Source organism: Microsporum canis, genomic scaffold (genome assembly GCF_000151145.1).
Source record: "Microsporum canis CBS 113480 supercont1.9 genomic scaffold, whole genome shotgun sequence".
NCBI lineage: Eukaryota > Fungi > Ascomycota > Eurotiomycetes > Onygenales > Arthrodermataceae > Microsporum > Microsporum canis.
The window spans coordinates 522,934-547,680 of NW_003299161.1; the positions used below are offsets into that span (position 1 = coordinate 522,934).

Below are 24,747 nucleotides of genomic sequence, written 5' to 3' on the forward strand. Positions count from 1 at the left end.
ATCAGAATACAAGAGAAAGGACAGGGGGAACAGGTCTTGAGCTGAGGCTTGTGAATGACGGCTGTGGAGGAGGATATGTAGGTTGCTCAAAAATATGGCTGGCCCACTCACGGCTGCATGCTGGAGGGGAGCATGCATAAGTAGCTTTATATCCTTCGTATTCATTCAGCCTTCGTTTCGAGTAATCCATGGGAGCTGACTGGATAATTCCATCTCGCACGACACAGGTTCAAGTCTTCAGATCCATCGAATTGAATAGCAGCCCCAGAACTAACCGCCCAATGGCAGCCATGGCGGCCGGGTGGAGCGGAAAAGGCTCATTGAGTTTTGTTTCGTTTATGCAGAAGCACAGGATGCTCCCAGCCGTTCATTTGCTGCCCTTGCCCAGGCATCCCAAAAATTGGATGACATGGATGCGGCACAAGATCAGACATTTAGTCTTGCCAGACTGGTAACTCGTCATAATCCGATAGTGTCAACCGCCTGCGTGAAAGGCTGCATATTTGGCCCACAGGACAGTTCTTCGACAGCCTCCCCGGAAAAGAGGAGCTCAGGCTTGATCAACTGGAAGCTTGATCCTGACCTGTCCATATTACTCCGTATATTCTCCAGTATATATACATAGAGCACCCTGGACCGCTCCCTAGTCGCGAAGTTTACTCATTTGTCCATGACATCGGTTAAGGCTGAATTGTCAGCTCAGACAAGGGTCTTCTTTTTTTTTTTTTGGAGTGACTTTGGCAGCAGGGATGATGATATCAAGGGCTTGACAAATTGAAAAGGCCAGCCTGGGATGAATAGCTCACTAACCTAATCGAATGTGCATCCTTTGCGCCCACTCTGCTGTGGAACTCTCCGTGCAGCTTGTATGGAGTACATCCACTGTGCACTTTGAATCCGTACCAACCAGCGGTAGGAGGGTTGTTTTCTCGCACAGAGCCAAAGCTGAGAGCTTCGCTTCAACATTCCCAAATTTTGATTGCGATGCCAACTGGAAACCCGGTCAACCAGCGAATTATTGTCGTCCAATCTCTCCAAAGTTCCCATTTACGACAGGGATCCCCGTATTGAGGCTGGCTGGTGTTCAACTAGTTTATGCATCCAAGTGGCTCCCTTTGGAACATGGAGTTTATCACATCAAGAGAGCCGAGGACTTGCACCAAAGAGGCAGACCAATCCCCAAGTTGACCTGCAATACGGGGGCGATTGTCATGCAATCGAGATGCTCATTTGTTCTCGGGAAGAGCCAGCTCTCCAGTCTCTTTCCATGTGACCGTCTGCAAGGTCAGAGATTGACCAAGAACGAGCGGGGGCTTCTCCAGCTCCATACACACTGTACACCATGTTTCCCGTGAAACAAAGTGCTGGCCAACTATATAGTAGCTATTGAGCACAGAGCTTAGGTTATACTATGTATGTGATGATGCGCAAACCCTATTGCTTCCTTTTTTTCCCCGTCTCCCTTTTCCTGACCCCAAAAGGCGTGAATGATAATATTATAGCTAACGATGGTTTGCCAATTCGTCATCCGCTGCCATTGCCCGTTCATTCTCCGAAGGGCTGGCCGATCTGTTTTGACGTCAGTGCGAATATATATTATATTGCTCTTCTTCGATGCTCTGTCATCGGTGCCTGAGAAGTCCGGCCTAAGCACCTAACGTCGACATACCGAGCAGACAGATCTTGGGGGTTTTTATTTTTTTTTTTTTGCTTTTGCTATGGCGACTGTCGGGCCCCTATCACGACCAAAGACCTTGGTCCTATGCTTCGATGGCACCGGAAACAAATTTTCTGGGACAGAGGCGGACTCTAATGTCCTCAAAATCTTTCGAGTCAGTGTGATGCCAACCACGGAATTCACCACCAAACCATGTCAGGCAAAATGACAGGAACTAACATCATCTTCTCCAGATGCTGGATAGTAGCCAAGGGGATCAGTTCCACTACTACCAGCCAGGGATAGGCACCTATGTATCCTCTGCAACTTTCTCTGACACTGGGTTTTACTCTAGGGTAAAGTCTGCCATGCTCAAGGCAAAGGATTCGGCCGTTGGTTCCTCATTTGCGGACCATGTGATAGCCGGTTATCGCTTTCTGATGCGCTACTATGCACCGGGGGATAACATTTATTTCTTCGGATTCAGTAGAGGCGCATACATTGCACGGTTTCTCGCAGAGATGATTGACTATGTTGGCCTCCTGGCAACCGGAAATGAGGAGCTGGTGCGCTTTGCCTGGAAAAATTATGCGAAATGGCAGCAGAGGGATGGCCGTGGTGATGAATACCACGGTGAGAAGCTGAAGATGTATAATTATATGAAGGCGTTTCGTGAAACTTTCAGCCGACCTGTAAACCCTATACGGTTTATTGGCATCTTCGACACTGTCAACAGCGTTCCGAGATTTGAGTCGGCCTGGATGCAGAGGAGCAAGTTCCCATACACAGCAAAGACTTCGGCCAGGGTCATTAGGCATGCCGTCGGTATCGACGAGAGACGAGCGAAATTTCGACAAGACTTGATTTCGCAGATGAGGAGCTATCAATCAAAGCACGATCATCACCATATCCATCATCTAACCCACCATGGCTCCAAGTCGAGCTTCAGTAAGTGGATCTTCCGCAAGCTGATTCCGGGCAAACGTAAGGATAATGTCCCCAATGTTGTTATCAATAGCCCTGAAGGGGACGAGAAGAAGGCCAACGGCACCGAAAATAACGGAGTGACAAGTGGAAATACCAATAGCAAGGACTCCGATAAAACCCCCAGAGGACAGGTTGGCGGGAGATATAGGCCGTCTCCCTCTGCTAATTTTAGTGGAATGCCTAGCCTATCCGTTCCAGGAAACTCGCAGGCCAACGATAATATCTCTATCGTGGAGAGTTGCCACTCCAAAGTATCAATGCCGGTGCCTGGCCTTGAAGATGGCGACGAGACACAGGATATCCAGGAGGTCTGGTTCCCCGGTGGACATGCAGATATTGGTGGAGGGTGGGATCTTGTCGACGGCGAGCTCTGGCAGCTCAGTCATGCACCACTGGTTTGGATGGTCCACGAGGCACAGGAAGCAGGCCTGCAGTTCAGTCCTCGCGCGCTGAAACAGTTCGAGTGCGATGAGTCGTACTCCGGTGACGTTACTCCAGTGCAACGCTCATCCTTCCAGTTTGATGAGAACCAGGATCTCCAGCGGAAATGTGTTCTAGAGGCAGGGTTGCTTGAGAAAGAATTGGATGTCGAAGAGATTCGAAATTCCAATAGGAAAGTGACCGCATCCGAATCCTTCCATGCTGCTCTTCACCTTTCCAGTACCCAGGGCCAGATACACGACTGCCTGTCGTATAACATGGGAGTTCCCAGGCTCTCAGTAACACTTTGGTCGCTGATGGAGTACCTCCCGTTCAGGCGTATGGACCTCCAATCCGACGGCTCCTGGAAACCGATACGCTGGCCGCTACCCCGAGGTGAGGTCCGTGATATTCCTGATGATGCCCAGATACATGTGAGTGCCATACGTCGACTCCAAGCCAGGGACGACTACAGACCTGGTAACTTGATTTTGGGCGGTGGTGGCCGCGGAGTCAAACGGTTGCCCAAGGACCATCACACTGGAGACTGGGATGTGTATAAACATGAAGGCTGCCCGATCAGGGAGACTTATATCCGTCGTAGAGTGCCTAAAGGAGATAAATCAGAACAAACTAGAAAGAAATGTCAAGGCAAGAAGGGACATAAACACTAGCCAAGGGGCGAGAAAGGGGGGAGGATTTGTATATCAATTATTTTATTTCTTGCGTCGTATATAAGTAACTAGCTATTAAGTGTTTTTAATTATGAGTTAAATTTTATTGCAAATGAAGGAAAATAGAATAAATTTACGTATTCAACTATATCCGTAACGCTCCTAATTCTCAAAGTACTACCTTATTTGATGAATGAGGAACCAGTCTGCTAGTCATAAGGTAGTGTCGAAGTAGAGCTGGCGGCCGATTTAGTGACTTGAATTGAATCGTTTAAGCACCGAAACTTGCCTGCCATCGGCTCTATTTTAATATATCCCAAGACGGGGCCAGAACAGAGGAGGAATGAGCTATCTGACTCGCATTTGATGTCCCCAGGAATACAGGATGTGCTATTGCTGGGCTCTGCCGATAATGAGGTTGGATAAAGAGGCGGAGCCGAGGGTTTCGAGGCAGTTGGACGACGACAGACTTTCGTGCCCTTTCCAGTAGCGGTTGATGTCGAAAGGGGCAGCTTTGGTGGGTCCTGTGTGCTGCTGACCACAGCCGGAGGGCATACGCAGGTTGCTGTAGACGTCGATGATGGTGTTGATGTTGTTTTAGAGGATGGCAGAGCTGGTGGTTGGGTCGGTGGTAGCGAAGGTGGTGCAGGTTCTGGTGCTTCAAATTTGCCGGAGCATACATACCCCTTTTCTGCAGCGCCCTTTGTTCCAGATCCGTATTCAACAGCATGCCCAGGGAAAGGAAAGACGACATCCTTGCTCTGGTCCGTCTTGCACTGAGACGGCTGGTTGATGTTGGCCAGGAATATGTTTGGAAGCCCCTGGAGTGCAGTTGCTTGCCCCGATAGGGCCATCTTGCTGTTGCCAGCCGAGCTACCGCTCAACCCAGATATCGTGATGTGTGCACAGTTCATGTACATCTCGCGATTCCCCAAACGGTTGAACCATGTCCAGGCGAGGAGAGCATTCCCGCTGGGTGCGTTGCTTGGGATAGTGAACTTGTACCGTTTCGTCAACGGACAACTCCCGATGAACGATTTTATTGCCTTGAAGGTCTGTCCGGCGTCGTAGGAGAGGGATATCTGGCACGATCCACCGCCGTGGGATGCGCCTCCGACTATTTCGATAGAATACTCCCCTCCTGCCTTGTATTGCGCTATGGGCTTGAAGGGGTCTTTGTGGTACCCTTTACAAGGGTAGTCTGAGCCATCTGAGCGTAGAGGTGAAGTATATGAATAATCCTTATTTGTGTTCTCCTTGTTCAGGGGGCTTCTGATTGGGAATGGGTTTGCCATCTGCATATGGCCATAGGAACTATGACAAGCATGGGCAAGAAGGAGATGCAGAGTGATGATGAGTTTCATCATCACCACTATCAAGATATTCTTGAAAAAAAAAAGCAGTGTAGATCAGAGATCGAGTTGTATTTAGTGGCTGTAGTAAGTTAGAGAAGAAAAGAAGAAAAGGTTATTGCAGCTGGGGCCTGAGAAAGGGTTTTTAATCCTCCTAGCATTTTATATCCGTCAACTTCTGTAGTATTGAATAGAGCCCCCTGGGCCAATACAGTCACGTTAAGAATGATGGTATGGTGGAAGTTACCAGGCAAGCTAGCTACATCCAGGAACCTTCTTCACAAGAAGAGTGAAGTGCAAAAGACGCATTTTCCACAGTAGCTTTTGGCCTTTTTGTTAAGTATCAATGTTTGTCTGTGTTTCTCTTTGGCATAGTTCAATATAAAATATGTAATTGAACAATACCAGGGTATGATCCATAAACAACCAGTGGCCGTAGCCCAGCACCGACTTATAGATCACACTTGAGAACCCCGAGCCTTGGAGCGTGGGTTTAATTTGCCTATAGCTAAAAATACAAGCCGGGCATTAATATATATGGGAAAAGGGAAGGCCGACTTATTGTGAGTCTTTATTTATAGGATATATTGCCATATCCATGGGCATATCCACCGGTGTATATACCGCTCTGGCCATAATTATACTCCGCATATTCAGATCTAACCCATGGGTTCGTGTTATCTGGAGAGGTAGGCGATATTGGACCGTTAGGACTAGTCACAGCATATGCAATTTTCCCATATTCGTAACTTGGGTTGAATCCCGGCGGAGCGTTACTGCTTCCTTGAGCATTCGGCTGCAAGCCTATGCTTTCTGGATCATCATTGGCACTGCTATTATTCTTGAAGCGTTGGAGCATGTTGGTAAATTGAGGCCGCTCCACCTTGGGCTTTTCCTCTAATGGAATAACACCAGAAGATGAATCCCCTTCACAGTATTCGATCCTAGCTGGATCTGTAGTTGGTTCTTGGTATTTTCGATTTGGCCAGAAACGACTGCGAATGCCAGTCGAGGTACCTTTGTGAGGAGGGGCGTTTGAAAAGGTATCTGAACTCTGGTGATGCTTCGTATATGCCCTCTGAGCAGGAATAGACACCAGGAAGAGAGAGCTGATATGGTGACACAGTTAGTCAGGGATACTGAGTTGAACGGATAGAACAGAATATGGGAGAGACGAACATTCCGATGACAGATATGGTAAAGGCAGCTTTCTCTAGCCTGCAGGCGGAGCCTAGGGATAGCATGTAAGTGAAATTTTTCCCGCGACCTGTACCAAATCCACCTTCACCATAGCCCACGGCCGGATCTTGCGCATTGCCACTGCCGATTGGCGTATCTACTCGTCCTGCGCAAGGCTGGACACCGTGGCGGGTCATGAGGCAGATTGCTAAGAATCCAATGGCAAAGCACAGATCGAACACCATAGTTATTCTAGAGAAGAATGAAAACCCTCCTAGAGAGAGGGTGAGGAATGATGCAAGAAGGGCATAGAATGCTGCTACACCAGAGATTCCGGTCACTGCTTTTAACCAATCCTGAGCATGATGGTCGTGGTCTCCAAGAACGGCGAGGAAATAACTAAAGACACCGAGGATGATGACCGAAGAGAGGAGCTGAAGTAGCCTGAGGCCGAAGTTCACCAGACGGATTACCTGGCTAGCGGCCATGGCTAGTGTCCACGGGGGGCTATATCTAAAACAATATAGGTTATAGATCGAATAGAAAAGGCCAGGGGGCCTGTAACTATCTAGCTCAAGGCCGGACGATGAAGAAGTAATAATTTGAGGACGAGATGAGTAAAAAGGGGCTAAACGGCTTCCATTTTCTATTGTCTGTCTGTCTGTCTGTCTGTTTTTTCTCCATCGGTCGAAGACGGCAAAATTCGCCTCCAGCGGGCTCAACGGCGAAGAAAGAACAATCCGTAGATGAAGAAAAATAGGGGTGATGTCATATCACGTGGAAAATCAGCACGTGATATCAAAATCGCGAAGTGTGTAGGAAAAGGTGTAAAGATTAAGAGACGGGTCTCTCTGGCGCTGGGGAAGGGCGGAATGGCGATATGTGACGTCCTGGTCGTGCGTTATAATCAGACGTGACTCCTTAGGACGGAGACGAGGCCGGTGTTGTTCTCAGCAGATGCAATTGGACCACCGAAGGAAAATAGCATACTTCGGCAGATGCAAATAGAGCACACACGCACACGGAGAGAGGGAGCTCTGAAGAAAACAGTGTTATAGGACAGGCAGGCCAAGTGCCTGTGTTAATCTTCGAGTAAATCTGCGATATCCTTATCGTCGTCTTCCGCTCTCTTTCTCTCGGCTTCCTGCTCGAGGTACTTCATAAAATTCCGCTGTTTTCTCCTTGCGCTTTTGCCCCAGTTTGACACACCTGTGGATTCTCCCTCATCCTCCTCTTCATCATCGCTATCCCCCGCTGTGTCGCCTTGCCTCAAAGCATTTGCGGACATTTTAGCCCTACCGGCAGTTTCGGCAGCAGCGGCTTCTTCGGCTTCCCTCTTCGCCGTGCCGGAGTCCAACAGTTTTCTGAATCCTTTATCAAGGTAGGGTCGGAGAAAATAATAGCCACCTATGATCCAGACGAGACGGATATAGTCCTGGACGGTGAGGTTAGAGACCGAAGTGGATATGTTGTTGGTGAAATTGGAGTACAAGGTATAGAGCGTGTCCGTTACACTGGTAAATTGGAAGTCTGCCATCGCGATATTAGGGGATAGGCATATATGTGCGGGTTGAATTGACGGCGGATTGTTGGCAGTCTCGCTGTAGGCGTAGGAGTTGCCTCTGTCTAGTCCAAACTTGCAGAATGCGCTGGGGAGTATGATTGTTAGCTGGGTGTCAATTGAGACGGGCGAAATGTTCGTTTAAATAATGAAGTCCCTGCAAGGCCTTCTTTCGATATTCCTTTTTTTTTTTTTTGATTTCTTTTCTTCTTCTCAACCTGACGAGGAAGTTTTGGGGAGCAAGAAAAAAGCCTTCGGAGTATTATATTTTTCCGATCCCGTGATATCGCTGGTCTCGTGACCTTACTTTCTTCGCGACTTCAATGTTGTTTTGGATGAAGAGAGAGAGAGGGAAGAGAAGAAAAAGGGAGAGACGATGCAGAAGGCGAGGCCCTAGACGACGATGGCCTCGAATGATGAAGATGCGCAGGGGACGAGAAAGGTAGGTTGACTTCTACATTACCCTCGAATAATATACAGCTAGCTTACTCGACTGTCAACAGCAACTGAAGGCGATGCTCTGGTATACACTGGGCAACCTCACTCGCGAACATGCGGACCTTTTCGACACGGAGGTCACTCCCCAGTTCATCGCGGGGCTGGTAGAAATTACCTGGGCGCAGCTGGGTGCGTTGTACTGCTCGAGATGAATGCCTGGTGGTGCCCATGATTGACGAACTACATCTAGAGACCGTGGGCCAAGATCTAGAGATGTTTGCAAAGTGCGTATACATGTAGCCTTTTGCTTTTGTTCTATGCGGGATGTGACGCTGACGTTCAGATTGTCAGCCACGCCGGCCGTTCAACGATCAACGCGTCAGATGTGCTGCTTTTGGCACGGCGCAACGAAGGCCTCGAGTCAATCTTACGCGAGTATAATGACAGCCTAGAAGCCGAAAGGGAGAAGCGAGCCTCCTCTAAAAACAAGCAGTAGCTTTGATGGTGTCAAGGTGATCCTATGACATTAAGCTATATCTATGTGGAATTGACCGGCCTTTGCGAACACTGCTGGTTTTAAAAAAGACCCCTACGCCGGTAATGAGATTTATGGCTGCCCGCCCGTATATACTGCTGCTTGGATATATCTAAAAGGTGGCCAATCTACGTGATATATGGCAGGAAGGGGAGGTATCCTGGGGTTCCTCTGCTGGGATAATCAAGTAGGTAGAAGTTAGCCTCGCTATTTGGGCTATTGGGAGTGATGCATGACCGACAAGGTCCTATTGAAGCACGGCACAGGATGATGTATTGTCGCGCTTTGGTCTAATGTAATGTCTTGTCTAGAAGTATAAACCGACCAAAGCACTTTTAGTGCGCTAGGTAGAAATACCTTGGCCAAATTAGGCTCTGTCATCAACTTCAACAGACTAATGCATCCTCCTCAGCTCGTCGATCATCTCCTTCAATGAAGCCACGGTGATATTTTGGTCGTCAAGCCTGCTGGCAATCTCTTCCTGCGTGCTAGGCGCACACCCAAGGAACCGCTCGATGAGCTCTCCATCTACAAACCGGAATGGCTCATCGGATTGGCGCACCGTAGTTCTAAACGCTCGGTATTTAGTAAACGGTATCTCTCCAGGGCTCACGGTGACGCTGGCCATGATTGCCTGGAGCCTGAGAAGTAGATCTATGTACGTTGGATTAATTAGACCGAACAGGTAGATGGATCCGTCAACCTGTTTAAGTTAGATTAGTACCGTTGCATCATGCATTTGATGGAGGGAAAAGGAGCTAATGTACCGTTGCTAGTAATGCTCGTGCGGAAACAGCTGCTTTTGCGGGTGCTTGGACGGTTATCGGATGGATTCGATTCACCATCTCACCCAGTCGCATTTCACTGGTAGGTTGCAGTCGTTTTCTATCAGACTCGGTAACGCCTGTAGTGTTTCTCTGTAGAACAACTAGGTTCCCTTCTGCTTCTGCCAGTAGATAGACGTTCTCTTCTATGTGGCCTACAGCCGTGCTCCATAGAGTTTGGTAATGGCGAGCTATCTCCTCGAATTTGGGCTCAAGTGCGCCCTCTTCGGCTGGAGTGTACTGTACGAGGGAGACACTTTTCATGACGTCTGCTACTGCGATTGTATTTTCCGTCACGGAGACGTCGATGGGCGCCGTTGATGTTCGATATGCGGTTTGTTTCAGTAGTTCGATGTTTCCAAACGAGTCACGTACGATTCGGAATATAGAAACCTGAGGTGAGTAAGTTATATGCTGCTTTGAGTGAGGGAGGAAAGGTTGTACTAATACGACTAACCGATTTGACGAGACCAGCCACCAGTTTGTCATTGTCCATGACGGCAAGAGTACGACACGCCCCCAGGACAGGCTTATCAACCAGCAAGGCCAACTCGCGAGACCTGTTCACCTCAAAGGCTAGGATACGGCCACGGACGTTGTCATCGCCTACATCATCCAGGAATGCTGTTCCTACGAAGAACAAGTCCCTGAACACGGTGTTTCCGACCTCGTCTTCCCCATCAGGGATTTGAGACCGAATAACGCTCTCGACCAGTTCATCCGAGCGGAGCTCGTGGGTGCTTAAGGGCCGGAAGAGTATCTCATCGGCCAGGACAAAGGAGCTACTCACTTTCTCGACCCCGTTGGAGATTGTTCGCGTAACGGTTCCTAAGCCGAACGCCTTTTCGACGGGGGAGTAAGCCAGGCGTCTGACGCTGGCGTGCATTGGCAGAGTGTGGATCTGGGTGGTACGCTCCTCGTCTACTATGGCAATCTTGAGTTCGCGCTGGTTTGACAGGGCGATTGAGCCCGGATATGCCTGGGTATTGAGGTTGCAGATGCGGCTTGCGCTGTCCGAGTCGACTGCAGAGTACACGATTCTACCCTCTGAGGCGTAGATCAGGCTCGGGTGGTCACAGGTTGCGAAGACGTTGTACTGCCCGTTGCCGCGTGGGAGTTTCTTGAACAAGGGCTGCTCCGAACCCAGGGTGATCTTGCTTGAGTTGGAGATGGTGAAGGCTTCAAGGCTGAAAGAAAAGGAGAATACGGTCCCGTCGGCCATGGAGACGAATAAGGTAGGTGATTGGTCGTAGAGTATCTCTGCCACGATGACTGAGCGCGGTATGGCCTCACCGGGTTCGCCTAGGGTCTGCTTGTTCTGCACTTTTAGGTCAGGTAAATCCAGGATGACGATTTCGGCGGACTGTGGGAGGCAGACTATGCACGCCTGGGCTGGGGAAGCCGGGATGGTCATGCCGGAGACCTGGTTGTCTGCTTCAAAGTCCTTGCTCCCGACCTCTTCGTAAGATGAGAGAGATACGCATATGAGACGGATCCCCCCAAAGACCAGGACGAGATAATCGTCGTTTGCGGAAGCAGATGTGATGGCGGAGTCTTCATGGGAGGACTGCCAGGTGGTCATGCTGCTGTCGAGGTCGATGATCTTGGCCATGTTCTCTGTGACCTGGATAATACGGTTTCCAGGTAGATTGGCGGCGAGCAGAGTGCTCTGAGAGAAGACTAGACCGAGAAAGCCTTCTTCCTTTTCTTCGACATCTCCCTCTGGAGAGAAGTGGAAGACTCTGGACTCATTAACGAAGGAGACTAGCAGGGTGTCGGAGAAAGGTTCGGGGCAGGCAGCGCGCAGCCCCCAAAGGTCAGTAATGTGCTCCATGCTCGCGAGAACGCCGAGATCTTCTATGCCAACTCCGCTGCGGACACTGCGTAGGCTGCCGTCACCAAAGGCACCGGATCCGGTGACAATACGGGTCTGGCCGGAAGAGAACTCACGAGCCTCGCCAGAGCGGTCTCCCAGGTCCATGACGGTGAAGTCGAGGATTGGGGCGATGTTGGCGATGGTCTGAACGAGGTCGAAACCGCCTTCTCTGATCTGGATGACCTGCGAATCGCCCTGGTGGGAGCCGACGAAGACGAGGCCGCCGTCGAGGTAGACGAGGACGGAGGCACGGGAGGTCTGGCCGAGCAGGTCTACCTTCCATGCCTCGACAGCATTATCAGGGTCGAGGACGAGCATGAGGAAGAAAAGGCGGCCGTAGTCGTCTGCAAGCAGCCACCGCTGCCCGTCGACCTGCACCCAGGCCACGAACACGGTAGACTCTGCCAGGGGCCTAGATATGATCTCGTTCTGGGAGACGTCCACATACGTGATAGTTGATTCTCCGAGTATCAGGAGGCCACCTGTAGATGTTAGCAGACGTAGTTAACCGTGTTGATACAAACAAAAAGAAATAGAGAACTACTCACCCAACGGCCTAGGAATAGGAATGAGGAGGCTGGCGCCGAGATCAAGCTCACCCGAGAGAGTGGTGACGTCCTTGAGTTCAGCGGCGCTACCTCCGTCGCCAGAGAGGGCAGCATGGGTATACTTGAGGTCCCGCAGCTTGAGCCTGGCTTTCCCCTGGGAGTCTTCATACAGCAGGGCAAGTCGGGGTGCGTGTGAGGCCTCCTGGTCAAGGAAAGCAGAAGACCTGACCATCAGCTCTTCAATTCTGACCTGCAACGGTTCCCCTAGCTGTTCCAGCGTGGCTGAAGGCGTAACATGAGCGGCAGCCGACCTGGACCGTTTGTTGTGCGTGTCGGCGGAGACGAGCGGAACGACGGAGACGACGCCCTCGTAGACCTCTAGGGTGAGGAAGCTCCCTGACGGGTCGAGCAGACATCTGTCGTCACTGTGGGCTTCTCGCAGCGACCCATCGGCCAGATCGATGTATTTCCGCTCGGTGCGCAGCTGGTTGTGGACGGCATCCCAGGTGAGGGAGAAGTAGGCGTACTGGTCTGTACCGACGAAGAGGACGTCAGTCAGCGCTGGATCGGGCCGTGGCAGCTTCTGTAGGGCAGTGATGCGTCCGTAGACGGTCGAGGAGTGCTGCAGGACGAGGCCATCGGCGGATTGGGTGTAGAGCTCGAGGCGGTTCGCTTTGCTATTTTTCCTTCTCGTTAGCTGTGGTTCGTGGGCAGGATGCAAGTGGGGAGAGAGCTAACGCGACGATGAGACAGTCTTCGTCTGGCTTGATGAAACGGGCCTTGATGGCATGGCGGATGCTGCTGGCGCCGTGGATAGGGACGACGTAGGCCATTTTATATCATTTCCATTGCTGGTGTTGGTTGATGTTTGCGATGAACGTTGTAGTTAGTCTTTATCTATGACGCACTACCCGCACTCTACTTTGACGGCATCGCCTACACATAGACTACTTATAGGCAGTCTACAGAGTATATAGACTACATAGACTACTTATAGACGGTATACGGGGTATATAGACTACTTGAAGACACTATATATAGACAGTGATGGATGGTCTATTTTGACTTGCTGGTGAGGTACTGGTAGACTACAGAAAAGTCCTTGCCGCGGTGCTCCTGCTCGGTGGCCTCGTAGACCTGCTGTACGGCATCGGCCAGCTCGAGAGCGGTGCCAGCCTCCCGGGCAGCCTCGACGGCCAGACGGAGGTCCTTCTTCATGAGACTGACGCCGAATCCGCCGGTGTAGCCCCTGGATGCGGGGGAGCCCTCGATCACTCCGGGAGCCGGGTTGTTTACCTCGCTGGACCAGCATCTTCCGGTGGACGAGTTGATCATCTGGCCGAGCACTGCTGGCTGGAGGCCCCATCTGATGCCCAGGTTCATGGCCTCGGCGGTGGCTATGTTGGCGACGGCGAGGAGGTAGTTGTTTGCGAGTTTTCCCGAGAGACCTGCGCCCTGGTCACCGAGGTGCCAGACCTTCTTGCCCATCAGCAAGAGGGCGGCTTCCGCGCGCTCGACGAGCCCGGGGACGTCGTTGGGGGCACCGAGCATGAAGGTGAGGGTTCCGGCGGTGGCACCGACGACACCGCCGGACATGGGGGCGTCGACGAAGCGGCCGGCACCTGTCGACTGGACGGCGGCGGCGACCTCGCGGGACGAGCTGGGGTCGATGGTCGAGCAGTCGATGAAGAGACGGCCCTGGCCCAGTTTGGGGAGGCCGTCCTTGAGGATGAGGTGGAAGACGCTCTTGACGTGCTGGGGCTCCGGTAAGCTCGTTACCACCGTGGTCTGCCGTCGTTAGCATGCATCTCTCTATACATATATATATATATATATATATATATATGTGTGTGTGTGTGTGTGTGTGTGTGTGTGTGTGTGTGTGTACGTACCGCCTGCTCAGCAAGCTCTTTGGCCCCGGAGGCAACCTGGACGTTCTCTGTCTCTGCGACGAACCTGGCGGTGGTGTCTGCGTTGGAGTCGCAGACGAGGAGGGTGTCTGATGCCGGTATCTTGGCCCTCAGGTTCCTGGCCATGGGGTAGCCTATCCATTGTCAGCCATCAGCCCAATGCCTCGTACGTAGGTATAGGCAGACGCACCCATCTGGCCGAGGCCGATGAAACCCCAGGTGGCATTGCGGGGGGCGGAGGAGGAGAAGAGGCGGGCGGAGGAAGCAGGGGAAGGGGAGAAGAGCCTCTGGGGCCGTGGGAGCAGCCTCTTCATCATCTTGATGTCGCTGTCGTCTATATAATGTACGGTGTGTCGGTCTCTGTGTTTGTGTCTATGGAGGAGTTGGAAGAGTCGGCGGGCGGGCGGCCGACCCGAGCCTAGCCGAGGTTCCTTAACTCTTAACTCTTAACTAGCTTAACTGAGCTTTAACTAGCTTAACTGAGCTTTAACTGAGCTTTAACTGAGCTTTAACTGCTTAACTAGCTTAACTGAGCTTTAACTGTTTAACTAGCTTAACTGAGCTTTAACTGCTTAACTAGCTTAACTGTAGCTCTTAACTGTAGCTCTTAACTCTTGCTTTAACTGCTTCCTGCTTCCTGCTTCCTGCTTAACTCTTCGCTGCGTACTAACTTACTAGTCAACAAGTCATGAAACTTACCCCTGACTTTGACCCCTGGCTTCATCCTTCAACTCTCGACTTACGCTTGACTGGCCACTCTTGACTGTCTTACCTAAGCCTCGGGGCCCTCGGGGTCCCTTTTGAGGCTCTGGCGCATCCCGAGACGCAGGCAGACATAAGACATATAAAGGAGTAGAAGGGCTATAAGAGAGAACTATACAAAGGTAAGAGACGAGGCGAGCCGCATACTTGTATATATACATATATACATACACACATACACACATACATACATATATATATATATATATATATATATAATATGGCGGAAGAGAAAAAGGACGAGGAACAAGACAAGAAAGAAGAAGAAAAGGCCCCCTTTTCGAACCTCTGGGTGAGTCTCCGTTATACTGCTTGTTAACATACTAACAGTGGCGATAGAGGATCTTCTCCTATGGCAGCAAGGTCGACCTCGCCCTCATGGGCCTCGCCTTCTTCTGCTCTGCCGGCGCTGGCGTCGTACGTCTAGACACCCGCACACAGAGTTAACTATGTGACTATATAACTAACAGCGATTAGGCGCTGCCCCTGATGAATATCGTCTTTGGTAGGCCAGACGTCTGCATGCTCGTAATGATAAGAGAGACTGACCTGCAGGCGCCCTCATCACCGATTTCAACGACTTCTTCCTGCCCGACTCGCCCGTCTCTCAACAGCAGTTTAGGGACAGCGTCAACAAGAATGTGTATGTCTATATACCTTATATGTGCTCTATGTATGGGCTAATGATAGATAGCCTCTTCATCGTCTACCTCTTTATCGGCAAGTTTGTGCTCAGTTACATCTCCATGGTATATACCCTACGTCTGTCTGCAGCATGTATACGATAGTAACGACGACAGTTCTGTCTGCGAACAAGCGGGATTCGCATCTCAGCGAACCTGCGTCTGGCCTATCTCAAGGCTCTCTTCCGTCAGCCGGTCGCCTATCTCGACGCCATGCCCGTCGGTCGTCCGACAGACACCATCACGGCGTCTTCCAACCTCATCCAGGCCGGCATATCTGACAGGCTGGCCGTGCTGGTCCAGTCTGCCGCCCTCGTCGTGGCAGCCTACGCCGTCGCCTTCTCCCGCTCCTGGTCCCTGACGCTGGTCTCCTCCTCCTGTCTGCTCTTCATCCTGCTGGTCTACTCGCTCGTCATCCCCTTCTACCTGCGCCTCTTCAAGGCTGTCGAGGCTGCCAACGAGCGTGCCACCGCCGTCGCAGGCGAGGCCCTCTCCTCTGTCCGCACCGTCGTCGCCTGCGGTGCTCAGTCGAGCCTCGTCGCCCGTCATGCCGTCCATGTCGCCGAGGCCAGGCGTAGGGGCCTGCAAGTCTCTCCTGTCGTCGGTTTCCAGCTGGGGCCGACCAACTTTGCCATGTACTGCAACTTTGCTTTGACCTTTTGGTTCGGTGTCAGGCAGTTCACCGCCGGTAACGTCTCTGACGCCGGCCCAGTCGCTACGTAGGCCTACACACACACACATACATATATAATATACACTAACGTCTACAGGGTCATATTCTCGGTCATCATCGTGGTGTCAGCGGTCTCGTTTATCGCCAACCCGATCATTGCGCTCTCCAAGGCCATCTCTGCATCTGCACGCTACTTTACCGTCATCGATGAACTGCCCGTCATTGCTACGGGCATCAAGGACGTCGACCTCGCCGGCTGCGGAGAGCTCGTCTTCAAGGACGTCACCTTTGCCTACCCGACCAGGCCTGGAGTTACCATCCTCGACCGTCTCTCCCTCGTCTTTCCCACCGGCAAGGTCACTGCTCTTGTTGGGCCTTCAGGCTGCGGCAAGAGTACCATCGTCGCCTTGCTCGAGCGGTGGTACCAGCTGTCGGATCAGTTAGATCACAGCCAGGAGACAAACAATGGAAAAGACAGGAGTGGAAAGGTTATGGATGAAAAAAGTACGGATCAAAAAGATACGGATGAAAAAGATACGGATGAAAAAGATACGGATGAAAGAAAAGAAAACGGATCTATCATGATAGGCCCTCACAGCATCGATGAGCTCGACCTCAAGTGGTGGCGCTCCCAGATCGGCCTCGTCCAACAGGAGCCCTTCTCTTTCAACACCTCCATCTTTCGCAACGTCGCCTTTGGCCTCGTTGGCTCCAAGTGGGAACATGAGTCAGAAGATGTCCAGCGCCAGCTCGTCGTTGAGGCCTGCCGTGAGGCCTTTGCCGATGAGTTTATTGATAAGCTGCCAGAGGTGTGCCTTACCCTAGTCTTTCTTTTCTTTCTTTTTTTTTAAAAAAAAGGACTAAAAGGGATAGTTATGCTAACTTGGTAGAAATACGACACGGTGATCGGGGAGAATGGAATCAAGTTGAGCGGCGGCCAGCGCCAGAGACTCGCCATCGCTCGCAGCATCATCAAGAGGCCGTCTATCCTGGTCCTAGACGAAGCTACCAGCGCCATCGACGTGCGTGGCGAGCGTATCGTCCAGGAAGCCCTCGACCGGGTCTCCAAGGGCCGCACCACCATTACTATCGCCCACAGGTTGTCTACTATCAAAAAGGCAGACAAGATCATTGTCCTGCGCAAGGGTACCGCTATCGAGTCAGGTACTCATGAAGAACTGCTTGCTCGCGAAGGCCTCTACCACAGTCTTGTGCATAACCAGCAACTCGACATGGAAGATGGCAATGAGAAGCCTGTACCGGTTGGCTCCGAACATGAAAAGGACGGCTCCCAGCTTACCGTCTCCAGGACAAAGTCTACCGTTGCCTCTCAGCCAGATGATGCTGACCCGGAGCAGGGTCTAACTCTGCCTGAAGAGTCACCAAAGGAGCAGTCGCTCCTCGACTCCGTCGGTGTCCTGCTGTGGGAGCAGCGCAAGTACTGGATCCTGTACGTCGGTGTCCTCATCGGAGCTGCTGGCTGCGGAGGTATGTCCTTCTCGTTTCTTATTATATTACCGCTCACCACTAACTGCAGCGTGATCAGCCGGGTACTCTATTCAGAGCTACCTCTTCTCCCAGCTCATCACCGTCTTCCAGCTTACGGGCCGAAAACTGGTTGAGCGAACGAACTTTTGGGCTCTCATGTTCTTTGTTCTCGCCCTGGCCGTGGCCTTCTTCTACTTCATCCTAGGATGGATGTCCATGTCGATATCAACTGTATGTCCCATCAAGTACCATACTTATACTAGGCCGTCCACCCCTAACATTCTACGCAGTATGTTTCGACGACATACCGGCAAGAGTATTTTGACAGCATGATCCGCAAACCTATCGCTTTCTTCGATAAGGATGAAAACTCCGCTGGCTCTCTGACGTCACGCATATCCTCTGATTCTACTCAGCTACAGGAACTTCTTGGTCCAACCATGGCGTTCCCCATCATATCTGTCTTCAACGTGACCGGCTGCATTGCCATCTCTTTCGCCTTTGGATGGAAGTTGACCCTCGTCGCAATCTTCTCTGCTTTCCCGCTCATCATTATCGCAATGTTCGTCCGGGTCCGGTATGAGGTCCAGTTCGACAAGATGAACGCCGCTGTCTTTGAGGAGAGCTCCCAGTTTGCTTCAGAAGCCTTTGGAGCCTTTCGCACAGTCACCTCCCTCACTCTTGAGGACCACATCGCAGACAGGTATGCAGGCTTGCTACAGCACCACGTGCACTCTGCCTTCGTCAAGGCCAGAGTTGCTGCTCTCATATTTGCGGCATCAGACAGTCTTGATCTCCCCTGCATGGCTCTGTGTTTCTGGTATGGCGGCCAGCTACTCAGTACGCACGAATACGATGTCCTGCAGTTTTTCGTCATCTACATTGCCGTTGTCTTGGTATGTTGCACCCAAGTCTTTATACATGTAATTCTCTAGATTACTAAATATTGTGAAGGGAGGTCAAGCGGCAGGACATTTTGGAAGTATCAGTCCAAGTAAGTTACAATCGCTCACTTCCTGCGAGCGACGCTAACAAGCACAGATCTTGCACAGGCCAAGTCTGCTGCGAACCGCATTATGAGCATCAGGCCCTCACCAGACGACAACAAGAGCAAAGCCGTCCTCGATCCAAGTGAGGGTGGAGTGGAGATTGAGTTCAAGTCGGTAAACTTCAAATATCCTTCACGAGACGTTCCGGTCTTCAAGAATCTCTCTTTTACGGTATGTTGGCCTGTCTCTGCATCAGCTCTTGAGCTAACAGATGTTGTAGGTTGGAAAGGGGCAGTTTGCAGCCCTTGTTGGCCCTTCGGGTAAGGTATCTTTTCCCCCTTAGATATTTTTCGTTTAATCTAACGCTCTATAGGATGCGGAAAGACGTCCGTTATCTCGATTCTTGAGCGGTAGGTTAGATATGGTATACAGGTAAATTATCGGCATTGCTAACGCAGGCCAGCTTTTATGACTATCAAGGAGGCCAAATTCGCCTCAACGGGACCGAGCTCAGTTCGCTTGACCTGAAGCCCTACCGTCAAGGCTTGTCGTTGGTATCTCAGGAGCCAACACTATATCAGGGTATGAAGTACAACCCTTATATACAGTAATCCTGAAGGATACTAAAAATATCTCTCTAGGCACAATCCGAGACAACATCACACTTGGGGTTGATCCAGAGAGCGTGACCACAGAACAAGTGCATCAAGCGTGCCGTGACGCTGAGATCCATGACTTCATCTCTTCTCTTCCTGATGGTCAGTAACTCTAGCGTTTCCCGACATTCAACCGCTTTAACTGACTTCGTGGCAGGGTATAACACTGAAGTTGGACAAAAGGGCCTGGCGCTGAGCGGTGGCCAGAAGCAGCGTATATGTATAGCCCGAGCGCTTATAAGGAACCCGCAGCTGTTGCTTCTCGATGAAGCCACATCCAGTCTAGACTCTGAGTCGGAGAAGCTGGTGCAGGCTGCGATCGAACGGACAGCAAAAGGCAGGACTGTACTGGTTGTTGCCCACCGCCTGGCTACAGTGCAGAATGCCGATGTCATCTTTGTCTTTGGAGATGGCGGCATCGTCGAAAGCGGTAGTCATCATAGTCTGCTCAAGAAACGAGGCGTATATTATCAGATGGTATGTTATCCTCTCCTTCACCAATAAGAGCTATTCCCCTGACGCTAGTCCTAGTGCGAGTCGCAAGCCCTCGACAGATAATTTGAGGACTCCTGTTTCACTCATATTTTTTTTTTTTGGGGGGGGGGAGGCCCCGTCCTTATATTTGTTGTATTATAGGTCACTCGAGCCGTACATATTTTAATAGACAGTTGATAGAGAATACCCGTCTCTTCATCAAACACCGCGCCTAGCCATAACATGATGCTACGCAACAATTATCTATGCACAGATGACTGAGCATGACTTGGCTAGTCTTCTGAAAAGCTTTGATAACTACTACTAACCATAGCTGAATTATAGAGCCGGGAAACTCCATCTATAAGCGAAGTGATATAAAAATACTTAGCTTACATAGAGAACCGGCTAGCTGGATAACACCCCCATGTTACTACAGTTATAGGATCATAGTAACACTAAATAGAGACGATTCAACTTGCCGCTTCCAATACGTATAAAAACTCGAGATTTAACAGTATTATGTAATGATTACATAATCAAGATCGGCGTACTGTCACATGATAAAGCCCCATATTAAAACTTGGCGCCAAGACACACTAAACTTGGTTTCTTTCTTATGTTTAGTCATATGCTTAGTCATATGCCTAGTCAGGTCACATGTTCCTGCTCCTGGAAGATATTGAGCAAAGATTTTATCTGCAGGTAAAGCTAACAAACATACATATATTTATACACATTCATGCTCTTGTATATCTTAAACAGCGCGTCATTTGCTACTCCTGCTCGTATTTGACATGTTATATCTAGCAGTTATCTATATATGTATAGATATATATTTGCATATTTAGTTGACTAGGGGAGTGAGCCTGATGATACCCCGAATGACACCCAAGGGATCCCATTTCTGCTTGATATTATGAAGCTTTTGCCGCCGTTCCTTGCCGCCAAAAACGCTGTCTGCTGTATCGTCTTCAAAAGGCATGCTGACGTAGCCAACGCTCGTCGCTCGGGTGCCATCTGGCTGGCTTAAAAACGCTTCTCGGACGGCCTGGTTTAGGCCAGCACAAGCATGGTCCAACGCCGCATCTTCATACCAGGCAAGGGGCATCACCCAGTACTTAACGTCCTTTCTCATCTCTCTGGAGATGGAGGTTTCCTCTCCCTCCGGATCTAGCTCCTTAACGACATGCATGCTATAGAATTCAATAAGGATATGTGTCTTGGCAGCCTCAGGGTGTTTGGTGATAAAGTCCGTGTAGACTGTGAGGGCTGCGGTGCAGGAGGCTGCCGACATGGTCTTCATGCCAAAGGCTGCCAGGTTTTTCCTCCCGGCATAGTTGCAGATTCGCTCGCTGGAGTCGTTCAGGTTCGCGTACGGTATCAAACGGCCGATGAATTGCAGTGGGTGGTCTGTAACGGATGGGAGGTCTAGTAGAGGCTGAAATCTACTAGCAGCCTCCTCCGGTTTGCCTAGGTACCATAGCTGTAGGAGAATAACTGGCTAAAGTGAACGCCTTCTGTTAGCCTAGATCCCTTTTCGAGTGGCTTATGATCTCTTTCTACCTGGCTGTTGGGCGCACAAAAAACCAGCCGGCCTTGCATACCTCCCCTGTAGCTGACCTGGTCGATTGCCTCTGCCACCAAGCCAGCGTCACAAGGCCGGAAAACGAGGCAGCTATGCCATGTCTCGTGGCTCCACGGAAACGCTTGAAAGGTAGCCTCTACGACTACTCCAAACATATGACCGCTGCCACGAAGAGCCCAGAAGAGATCTGGATTGGCCTCACGCGATGCCTCGACTATTCGAACCGTCCCGTTGCCATCCACTACGGCAACTCTCATCGAAATTATCGTGTCTGCCGCGTATCCCCAGTGTCCGAGGAAACGGCCAATCCCTCCTCCCAGCGCAGCGCCGAGCTGGCTCCTTTTTGTTAGAGATTTGTTGTTCTCTGATATTTTTTTGGGATAATAGCTACTCACCAGGCCTACTTCGTTGCATGTTCCTGTGGTAATAGCCAGCCCGACCGAAGCGGCAGCTGCCACTCCATCGCCCATGGTTGCACCTCCTTGCGCAACCAGTGTCTGTCGCTCTACATTGACAGAGGCATTCCTCATCCGGGAGAGGTCTATGACAATTCCAGGGCCGCCGATGGTTGAGAAGCCATTGCTGTGTCCGCCTCCTCTGACCACAAACGGCCTCTTACTATGCACTGCGTACGTGATCTATGGTTGACAGTTGAATCAGACGACTGTCTTAAATCATAGAGAGGCGGGGAGAGAGAAATGAAACGGCTCTTCCTAACGGTCTTGATAACGTCTTCTTCGTTTGCAGGCTTGACCACTGCCGCTGGGAGTTGTCGTCGATACTGCGTCCAGCGTTTTTGCGCGTTTTCCCAGTTTGCATCGCCATGCACTGTCACCACACTTGAGCCCGAAAGACGCGAGAGCAGCTCTTCCTTAATATCATCCATCGTTGTATCTAATTATCTTCTTGTAAGCTTTGTTTGTGATGATTTCTAATTGTGCCGGTATCGAGCAATTCTATATACGTCCTTCGGCTAGCAGCTATTCCTCCAACGGACCTTCTCGGCGTCACCATCGCGCCGCTGGATATGCGCCGAAGGTCATTTCGGTACTCATATGTTTTCTACGTCACCTTATCCGGACTGCTCTTCATCATGCTCAAGGTTGGTTTTCCGCCCTGGGCACATTTTAACAAGTGGCCCCTTTTGCATGGACATCTCTACTGGGTTATCACTATTTCATTTTGCTCTTAATTTTGATAATACCCATACATTTTAAGGGGAACGATACTAGGAGTCATCATTAACATGATTGTATCTCTTCATATAGAGGACCTTTTTTAAATTCGAGCCTCTCCCATATTCTCATTCCTGGGTTTCAGCTTCAAGTTAACATCATAGAGCCCTACCCAGCTTGTCTTGTCAACTTTGAATTCCCCATCGAGAGCTTGCATTGGCTGCAGAGAAATCTGGTATTTGCTGAAAAGGTGATATAACACGGACTTGATTATTTTGTCGGCAATATGCTGGCCGAGACATTTTCTCGGGCCATAACCATAGGTTGCCAAGTTATAGCGGAGCTGACATAGTTCTTATATTAGCGCGGAAATCTCTGGCCAGTCAGGCTTATATATTGTCCTCACCTGGCTCTGCTTTATGGACGCAAAACGGCTGGGCCGGTATGAGCGGTTATCAGGGCCCCAAAACGGGTTGCGGATGTTAATTGCGAAAGCATCCACAATAATAGTGGTGTCCTTGGGGATGGAAAAACCGCCCAATACCTTCTCCCTCGGGGGGTTCTCAGGGAATGTGAATGCTAGCGATATTTCGTTAATCGTTGTCTACTCGGGGCTCGTCTGATATTCACACTTACTTAGAACGGGCCGAAGACGCAGAGATTCCATCAAGCAGTAATGCAGAAGGGTATCCTTTCGTGGTATATACTCCTCAGTATTTGCCCGGTTCTTTTCCATTTCCAAAAGGAGATCAGCCTGAACATCCGGGGCGTCAGCCAGGAGAATAACACATGACGAGATGACTTGGGTAACAATATCCAAGTTCGCGAAAGTTGATTCAGCAATCGTGTCATACACCTGTTACAACAGGTGTTAGTAGATTCTTCTCGAACTTTGGTAACATGTATATTTACATGCCTCGTTTTGGGTCAGCTCGCCCCTTTTGGCAGCCTCGATGAGGGTCACAATTGCGCAGGGAGGGGCCAAGGCCTTTCTGGACTCGTACATTTCATTGTTGAAATCTTGCCACGCCTTTTGATATTTTTCTGTATTTTTCCAGACACCAGTATTGAGATACTTCGTCAGCTTCAGACGATGGATGCCGCCAGTCACTACTGACGCGAAGACTTCTGAGTAGGAGCGGCCAAGTTCCCACAACCGTTCTTGCTCCGCTTCACTCATCTTTCCATAAAATATAGAAGCGACTTCAAAGAAGGGATAGCGCTGCAATGCGTTTGTAGCATTGATTATAATCCCATCTCTATCTGCATCTTGCTTGCCGGTCAACGCAAATTGATTTATATCTGCTGCATATGCCGCTGCACCAGCATCCAGACTCTCTCGAAGTAATTTCATAGACGCCTGGTGCGAAAACATCGGATCAAGGGCCTTTCGCAGGCCCGTCCAGCGGGTTCCGTTGATCAAGCCGAGCCCAGATCCAAGCAGCTGTGTTAGGAGCCATCCTGCATTAGCCTGGGAGGCCTTGAGGTGATCGGTGGACTGGCGATATAGGGCCTCGACGTCCTTTGGGTCTGTTATGACACTGCAGCAATGTTTGTTAGCATATTCCACAATAGATGCGCCAGTGATGATGACCAGCTGGAGCAAAGAAGGCACTCATACACCTCAGGTATAGTTGCAGCCCAGATGCGATACGTCTTCCCGTACTTTTCCTCCCACTCCCAGCTCTTATTTTTGGCATCCAAAAATTTGTCTACCATCTGGCCATTTGGGAATTTATACGGAGGGCCCGTCATGGCCTTCTTCCCGCTCGTATCATAGATGCTATGTGTCGACGTTAGAAACGCCTGTATCGATTGTTAGCACTCGATAAACTATTAACAACTGCTCAACTGCTTTAGCGCCTTACGTTAAAAACTGCGTCCGCTATTTCTCCGGGAGACACCAAAAGGGCTACAAGGGTTACCACCAGAACTGCGACCCCAATACTTAGTGGAATCAAAGGTACAGGAAGAAAGTCCATGGTAGTAAATTCGGCCCTCTCCATTTTTGGTACTTCGTGATAGATGCTCTGCTAACCTAGAGTCTGCATAGATTATGCCCTCGTTTTGCATCATTTCTCTACTAGTATATGTAGGCAGCTTCCGACTCGGTGGTTAAACAGGCCATGCTTCGGGGTATATACTATGTCGGCGTCGGCGAGAAGGAGTTTCAATATGTTTTTAAGGGCCGCATGTAACGAATGAAGAACGTTGTCTATTTTAGGTAGCTGTAAAATCCAAGCCTCACTGATAGTCCGTTGAGCTAAACGGAAGGAATTAGATACGGAATGTTTTTAC

The 24,747-nt window shown here is 50.4% G+C and overlaps 11 protein-coding genes across 11 annotated transcripts; 4 read left to right on the plus strand and 7 right to left on the minus strand.

Moving 5' to 3' along the window:
- Positions 1-54: 54 nt before the first annotated feature.
- MCYG_08661 (uncharacterized protein) lies at positions 55-625 on the plus strand (the record flags this gene model as incomplete). Its single annotated transcript, XM_002842784.1, has 2 exons — positions 55-77; positions 289-625. The coding sequence occupies 2 exons, from the start codon at positions 55-57 to the stop codon at positions 623-625; spliced, it is 360 nt and encodes a 119-aa protein (XP_002842830.1).
- A 1,093-nt stretch (positions 626-1,718) lies between these two features.
- Positions 1,719-3,738, plus strand: MCYG_08662 (conserved hypothetical protein; the record flags this gene model as incomplete). Its single annotated transcript, XM_002842785.1, has 2 exons — positions 1,719-1,832; positions 1,912-3,738. The coding sequence occupies 2 exons, from the start codon at positions 1,719-1,721 to the stop codon at positions 3,736-3,738; spliced, it is 1,941 nt and encodes a 646-aa protein (XP_002842831.1).
- Positions 3,739-3,947: 209 nt separating this feature from the next.
- On the minus strand, positions 3,948-5,033 carry MCYG_08663 (conserved hypothetical protein; the record flags this gene model as incomplete). The annotated part of the gene is made up of 1 exon (XM_002842786.1): positions 3,948-5,033. One exon carries the CDS (start codon positions 5,031-5,033, stop codon positions 3,948-3,950), a length of 1,086 nt encoding a protein of 361 aa, XP_002842832.1.
- Positions 5,034-5,548: 515 nt separating this feature from the next.
- On the minus strand, positions 5,549-6,757 carry MCYG_08664 (conserved hypothetical protein; the record flags this gene model as incomplete). The annotated part of the gene is made up of 3 exons (XM_002842787.1): positions 5,549-5,592; positions 5,715-6,199; positions 6,309-6,757. The coding sequence occupies 3 exons, from the start codon at positions 6,755-6,757 to the stop codon at positions 5,549-5,551; spliced, it is 978 nt and encodes a 325-aa protein (XP_002842833.1).
- Positions 6,758-7,350: 593 nt separating this feature from the next.
- MCYG_08665 (conserved hypothetical protein) lies at positions 7,351-7,806 on the minus strand (the record flags this gene model as incomplete). Its single annotated transcript, XM_002842788.1, has 1 exon — positions 7,351-7,806. One exon carries the CDS (start codon positions 7,804-7,806, stop codon positions 7,351-7,353), a length of 456 nt encoding a protein of 151 aa, XP_002842834.1.
- Positions 7,807-8,233: 427 nt separating this feature from the next.
- On the plus strand, positions 8,234-8,764 carry MCYG_08666 (conserved hypothetical protein; the record flags this gene model as incomplete). Its single annotated transcript, XM_002842789.1, has 4 exons — positions 8,234-8,272; positions 8,334-8,457; positions 8,519-8,552; positions 8,620-8,764. The coding sequence occupies 4 exons, from the start codon at positions 8,234-8,236 to the stop codon at positions 8,762-8,764; spliced, it is 342 nt and encodes a 113-aa protein (XP_002842835.1).
- A 433-nt stretch (positions 8,765-9,197) lies between these two features.
- Positions 9,198-12,884, minus strand: MCYG_08667 (DNA damage-binding protein 1a; the record flags this gene model as incomplete). The annotated part of the gene is made up of 5 exons (XM_002842790.1): positions 9,198-9,506; positions 9,571-10,020; positions 10,085-11,985; positions 12,052-12,728; positions 12,790-12,884. 5 exons carry the CDS (start codon positions 12,882-12,884, stop codon positions 9,198-9,200), a joined length of 3,432 nt encoding a protein of 1,143 aa, XP_002842836.1.
- Positions 12,885-13,107: 223 nt separating this feature from the next.
- On the minus strand, positions 13,108-14,278 carry MCYG_08668 (3-hydroxyisobutyrate dehydrogenase; the record flags this gene model as incomplete). Its single annotated transcript, XM_002842791.1, has 3 exons — positions 13,108-13,839; positions 13,944-14,095; positions 14,152-14,278. 3 exons carry the CDS (start codon positions 14,276-14,278, stop codon positions 13,108-13,110), a joined length of 1,011 nt encoding a protein of 336 aa, XP_002842837.1.
- A 665-nt stretch (positions 14,279-14,943) lies between these two features.
- Positions 14,944-19,716, plus strand: MCYG_08669 (multidrug resistance protein; the record flags this gene model as incomplete). Its single annotated transcript, XM_002842792.1, has 14 exons — positions 14,944-15,015; positions 15,063-15,165; positions 15,279-15,366; positions 15,418-15,489; positions 15,541-16,125; positions 16,177-16,888; positions 16,970-17,567; positions 17,626-17,812; positions 17,896-18,270; positions 18,355-18,463; positions 18,522-18,561; positions 18,609-18,787; positions 18,976-19,138; positions 19,370-19,716. The coding sequence occupies 14 exons, from the start codon at positions 14,944-14,946 to the stop codon at positions 19,714-19,716; spliced, it is 3,630 nt and encodes a 1,209-aa protein (XP_002842838.1).
- An 817-nt stretch (positions 19,717-20,533) lies between these two features.
- Positions 20,534-22,160, minus strand: MCYG_08670 (FAD binding domain-containing protein; the record flags this gene model as incomplete). The annotated part of the gene is made up of 4 exons (XM_002842793.1): positions 20,534-21,190; positions 21,253-21,606; positions 21,670-21,912; positions 21,993-22,160. 4 exons carry the CDS (start codon positions 22,158-22,160, stop codon positions 20,534-20,536), a joined length of 1,422 nt encoding a protein of 473 aa, XP_002842839.1.
- Positions 22,161-22,552: 392 nt separating this feature from the next.
- Positions 22,553-24,431, minus strand: MCYG_08671 (cytochrome P450 monooxigenase GliC2; the record flags this gene model as incomplete). The annotated part of the gene is made up of 7 exons (XM_002842794.1): positions 22,553-22,792; positions 22,856-23,028; positions 23,086-23,250; positions 23,341-23,365; positions 23,414-23,990; positions 24,071-24,255; positions 24,318-24,431. 7 exons carry the CDS (start codon positions 24,429-24,431, stop codon positions 22,553-22,555), a joined length of 1,479 nt encoding a protein of 492 aa, XP_002842840.1.
- Between the last annotated feature and the right edge of the window lie 316 nt (positions 24,432-24,747).